The sequence below is a fragment of the Sus scrofa genome, chromosome 7 (genome assembly GCF_000003025.6).
Source record: "Sus scrofa isolate TJ Tabasco breed Duroc chromosome 7, Sscrofa11.1, whole genome shotgun sequence".
Taxonomy (NCBI): Eukaryota; Metazoa; Chordata; class Mammalia; order Artiodactyla; family Suidae; genus Sus; species Sus scrofa.
In genome coordinates, this window is record NC_010449.5 from 63,318,636 (window position 1) to 63,324,707 (window position 6,072).

Genomic DNA, 6,072 nt, shown 5'->3' on the forward strand with positions numbered 1-6,072 from the left:
TTTGCAGCCTCCCCAAGTTGGTTTGTTAATAACAGGAAGCTAGCACTTCTCAGTACAGTGGATCAGCTACACGTGAAAATAAATGCAAAAAACCTGGAGGGGAATAGCAGCAGACCGAGAGTAGCCTTGATTTAATTTAACATTTGGGGGTCCACACACAAATGAGCATTTTAGTAGGCTTCATGGTGGAAGTTGCTGTCATTTGTAAAATATTCTGGCCAATTAGCTAATAGTGTGCTTGGATTTCTCCTGTTTTGATACAGTAATACTAAGTACATTGTGAAGCCCAATTATACAAATCATCCCCATATGCCATACCAGTCTTTCTTTATGAACTGTGTTTATAAATCCTGTGTGAGGAAATGTGTACTTCAGCAATTTAGACCATGTGTAAAAACATAGCCAATGGGATTGTCAAGAAAACAAGTTCCAGCCTAGGAAATCCTAATGTGTTCCGCTGGAATAACAGGAGGGTGCCGGCGAGTGCAATGCTCTGCTTAAATACATATTGCTTTATAGTGTTTAACTGACTCAGGGGCTTCCGCTTCCCTCTCCGTTATTTTATTCCTCTTTTCTTTTAGGATCCAACCTTGGAGTTTTTGAGAAAATTTGGTATTGGCCTTCTCTCGGGCACAATAGCTTCAGTCATTAACATCCCTTTTGATGTTGCCAAAAGTAGGATTCAAGGGCCTCAGCCAGTTCCTGGAGAGATCAAGTACAGAACCTGTTTTAAAACGATGGCAACCGTCTATCAGGAAGAAGGGTAACACATTCTTGTTTAATATGTAAGACGAACGCATTGGTAAAACCATATTGTACTTCCATTTCGATGAGAGCCACCGGGCCCCCCTGAATTGAGCGTGTGTCTGAGAAGCTCAAGGGAGTAGATGGCCAACTTTGTGAGAGAACACAATAATGAGATGTTGGCAACATCTTCTTACACCATCAAGAAACATGAGCTACCATCGTACACTGTGCTCTCAGTGTGTCTCTGAATGCTGCGATGGACTTTTTGCTTGTCAGTCTGCATAACGTGCTATTGCATATAATACGCCCTGTTCACACAGGGCAAGAGAGTGACTGTCTTCTGACTATAAATCTAATCAAAATGTCACCTGATGATATTCTCCTGGGAGAATTAAACATGAGCAGTCTGTGAAAGTAGTTTTCTTTTAAAAATGTAAAATCTGTGCCTTTTTCCACTGGTCTCTTTTTTTTTTTTTAAATCTAACTTTTGTCTCTTCATCCCTCTTCAAGTAAGATCTTATTCTCAAGGAAGCAATTCTTATTTTATTTTGACCTAAAATGCATCATATTTCCTTATGTGAAAATTGAGTTTGTATTCTTTTAAACTCAACTGCAGGAGTCGTTTTGTCCATATACACAGCTGTCTTGAAAGTAAGGCCTGTCTTGAAAGCAAAAACCATCTCATTGATGAAAGGCATGTTTCCAATGGGGCAAGATCAGCATAGCTTGGGTAATAAAGAATTAATTAACCCTTTCCCCTCTTCCAATTTGCTGAAGAGACTAGTTAGCCAGATACTGTCTGTTTAGGGATTTGAACTTTTTTTTTTTCAAATAATTTTTTTGGGGGTCAATGCTGGGTCAGCATCTGAATAAAGCTGAGGTACAACTCCATGTTATTTTCAGAATGAGAATATTGCTCTTTGCCTTCCGGTTCTAGGATTTCAGCTTTGTATAAAGGCCTGCTTCCCAAGATTATGAGGCTTGGACCAGGTAAGTGTTTCCATTACTTATATCCTTCCTTCTCCATTGTTCAGGTATCTCTTTTTTTCTTATGTATATCTCTTAGTAACACAATAAAGCTTTATCACACTGTGAAATATGGAAACCTTGAGGATAAAAAGTTGTCTAGGAGTATTCAAGACGCTACAAGCATCGAATAGAAATGTCCTACCTTTGTTTATAAGGCACTATTTCTGGCCTTGCTGGAGGCTGATAGACGCCTAAGCCCAGCTTAAGTCAATAGGAAAGGATCCACAGCCAGCTGGAGCCTGACTCGCTTCTAGCTGAAGGGGAGAATTTTCATGGAGAGGCCAGTCCAATAAAACTTTTCCTGGTGGTCCTAGTTCATTCTTGCTCCTGCCTCACCTTCACTTCAGGAAGAGAAAACAGGAGGACCACTTGTCCCCATGAACAGCAGAGCTCCTCTCCTCACAGTCACCTTTCCGGAGCAGGCGCGGTGAAGCTGCAGCCTGGTGGCACCTTCCTGGCTCCTGTCAGCATGATGGTGGAGGCTTCTGGCTCGGGGCCTTACCTCAGGATGCCAGCCCGCAAAAAACCGGCTGCCATTCCCACAGGGAGAGTCAGCTGCCTCTATGTAAATAGATAAGAAAGTAACTGCTACAGACTCAACCACCTGGGCAAATAGTCTTGGATTATAAGCAACCTTGTGAATAAGTACAGAGGAATGCACTAGACCACACATATTTTTTTTTTTGGCCAGGCCACACTCACCTACTTAGACATCCTGGTAATCTTCCCCAGAACTCCTCCTGTCTCTCCCTTTCCCACTCCTCCCTTTGAACACCACTGGCCCCCTCCCCTACCACAGTCACACACTCATACATTCACCTTCAAATCAAAGCCCAAGGAACCAGCTTTTCTGCCAACGTGAGATATGGTCTATAGATTGAAACTGGTCGACAATTCATACTTTTACATATTTAGAAAACATGTCCACAATTCCCAGTCAGTCCATCCCAGCTTTCTAGACATTTAAGCAAGGAGTTTTCTTCACATTTGAGATTCAGACCTGCCTTCTGTCATTGGCCAATGTGTCAAAACGAACCCAAGGACAGAGAATATTGGCGATTTCATGCAACTCTCTCTGCAGTATGTGGTGTTTTTCCTTAACCACATACTAAAAACCTGCTAGTAGACCTAGTATTAGAGAAAATCATAGGACTGGCCTTAACCCAGCTTTCTCTGGAGAAGATGGGCCTGAAAAGTGTGGTGTAATTGACTAGAACCTGAATCCAAAACTCTTAATAATCTGACCCCAAGTTTTGTTAGAGGCTTGCAAATGTTTGGTTGGCTTTTTAAATGTTTTTGCATGAGGTGTTTTGAGTTGCTGTGGTGTTAACTCCAATGAAAAGAGTTGTTGTGAACATACTATCCAGGCTAAACCAAATTGTGAATAACTGGAAATCTCATTCAAGGACCTGGCCTGCACTCTCATTCCAAACATGCAAGTCCTAGCAACCTCAAAGGAAAGAAAGGCATAGAGAGAAAGGTAAGACTTGAATTCAGGATAAGAATTTATTTTTTAAGAGATAGTAAAAGAGACAAGAACAGTGAACCTAGGATTTTCATCTGGAGAAACATCCCATCTTATTTTTAAATAAGCCTTGGCAGCTCCATGTGGCCAATAATCAGGACCTTCCATGAAAGGAGAATCTTGAAGTCTGTGGTTTAAACTGCAAATATCACTAGGTTGAAAACTCATCCAATTCTGCATATTCTTGTCTTACGTTGTGAACAGTTAATAACAGTAAACATAGCAATTACATACATATTAACAACCCTCTGTCGTGTGTCCCTTTTTGTTTGCCAGAGCACCAAGGGAGCTATAGGAGCTGAGAGGGGGCTAATAGAGTATCTTCATGGGTTAAAAATGAAAATTACAGGCAGATAATTATCTTTGGTATAGGGTTACACAAACACGAGCAGCCTGTAGATTTTTTTTAAAGCATATGGCAGTATGTACAAAAAACCTAAGATGAAAATCAAGTTCTGTTTCTTTCTGTCAGAAATCAGTCTTCTGTTCATGCAGCCAAGTCTTCCCTAAGCTGTGTTCTGGATATTTGTCCACATTTCGACTTTGTAATATTGTTCACATAGACATGAAAGGATAAACAGAGAGTATCTTAAAGGGCACAGCACATGTGCTATTTACTGCATCAGATAGAGCACAGAGTCATCCACATGCAAACCCTTCTCCTTATGTATTCAGCAGCCTCAGTGCTTGTTTTCCTGTATCATATTCCTGTTGACATCTTACACACAAACCTCTTTGCAGCCAGTTTTATAATTCTCCTCTTCCAAGATAAATGATGTCTTATGATACCCAACCCCCACTACCAAATTTTCAAGTGCCATCCATATATATCTGAGGCAGGTAAAAGGAATGAAGGCAACAAATATCTGAGGCAACAAAGGGAGGCCAAAAGCTAAGTTTTGAAATACAGATTTAAAAAGTACTCAGAAGCTATTTTTCACATTGCAATCCAGTTTGAAAGCTGTAAGAGAAAACCAGGCTCATCCATCAAGCACCATCTTAGAGATTTCCTTCTTGAATGCAACTCCAACAATGCAAATTATGAACTGAAAAACATAAATCCTTTGCCTACATATGAAGAATCTGAAGGTTTCTGTTCACAGGAAAGCCACATGCCCTTACATGACTAAATGTGTCTGTATTTATTTACTTTCAAAAATTAAAAGTGCCTGAAAGAGTCTGATGAGAAATGATGAAAGTTACAGAAACTCATGAGGAAAAAATGTATTTGGAGAGTCAAGATGGTCTTGATTTTGCTCTGAGAATTTTCCACAATGGTTTTATATCTATGTATTGGAGCTTGAGAGCTAATGATTCTGAACAACCCCTGCCTGATAGGCTGCATAGGACTTCGTGGATTCAGAAACCCACTTGTGGGGAAAAAAAAAAGAAAAAAAGAAAAGAGAGAGAAAGAAGAGAAACCCAGTGGGAAAGACAACACAGTTTCACAGGGCTTTGGCATTGAAAACCAGCTCTTTCTTTTCTAGGTGGTGCCGTGATGCTGCTGGTTTATGAATACACCTATTCATGGCTTCAGGAGAACTGGTGATTGCCTATGGAATAATTGTCAACCTTGTGATAATGGATATTTATTATAGATAAATAAACGAGGAGAGATTATTGATCAGCTAAACTGATATAAATTATAATTATACAAGTATATACAATTATACAGGGTGAAACTGTTCAAGAACAAAACCTATTTTGACACTTCAAAAATTATCTCAAAACAATGTGAAACTGTAGTTTTGGTCATATTCATAAAGCTGTGAGAAAAAAATGCTGTGAAAAAATTGCCATGAAGCAGTGAGGTATGTAAAATGAACATAGAAAAATAGCATAGAAATCAGATCTATTTCATAAAAGCAATATAAATGTTATGACCTATGTTCATTTTACACAGCTTCACAATGAAAATTCGGTGTATTAATGATGATTTTTCCCAAAGGTCAAGAAATGCTTAAAGTGAAAAAACAGTAAGCCAAAATTTAAATAGATTTTATGGGAAATTAAATTCTTCCAGAGTGTTTAATTACGTACAAGGAAAATACTTCTAAAGTATAAGAAACAGCCTTTGCAAAACTTTATGTTAAAATGTGAATCCGTAAGTTGCCTTTAGTAACAATACACATCTCAGGTATATTTTCCTAAATCCTCTTGCACACTTGATTAAAGTAGTTCATATTTTTAAATCATGATACTTGACATCTTTTATGACAAATATAAAACATGAAATTATATTAAACTACTGTCCTTCACATAGTTCCCTTTGAAAACAGGTTTTAATGCTGAAATATTTTCATGTTAAATCACAAATTGGAACCACTCTTCGGGCTCATTTATGCTGTCTGTATTGGCATCCAGATACCTTTGTTCAGAACTCTTACCGATGCCCTTCTGGAAAATGGTGTTTAGAATAAAATTACATATCCAGGTTATTAATTTTAAGTGACAATTTCAGGTGGGAAGCCTGCTAACCCCAATGTTAAAAATATGTATTATGAAAGGAAAATGTTTCAAAATAGAAGTACATTCTTAGCATTTCCAAAGATTCCTATACTAACGTGCACTCCAAAAAATATCTCCTTGGCACTGATAGAACCAAACTTAGTTTTACATCTGCATCCTGAAATGGCGCTACTTCAGTAGCGGAAGTCAACAAAAATACCTGCATGTTCTAGAGGACACCTGTTCTTAACTACTACTATGAGATATTTCTACCATGAAGCCGTGTCACTAAAACATTTTGAAAATAAAAAATGAAAGATAAC

General features: G+C 38.5%; 1 protein-coding gene across 7 annotated transcripts in view; it reads left to right on the forward strand.

Moving 5' to 3' along the window:
• The window catches only part of SLC25A21 (solute carrier family 25 member 21), a 518,509-nt gene that overhangs the window by 510,510 nt on the left and 1,927 nt on the right, over positions 1-6,072 (forward strand). For 4 of the 7 annotated variants that reach the window (XM_021099142.1, XM_021099143.1, XM_021099141.1 and 1 more), the window contains 2 exons: positions 582-763; positions 1,685-1,737. In XM_021099142.1, coding sequence (XP_020954801.1) covers positions 582-763; positions 1,685-1,737 — 235 coding nt within the window. Of the gene's footprint in view, positions 1-581; positions 764-1,684; positions 1,738-3,182; positions 3,257-4,788; position 6,072 lie in introns of those variants that run through there. The other 3 variants (XM_021099146.1, XM_021099145.1, XM_021099148.1) reach the window with 3 other exon arrangements.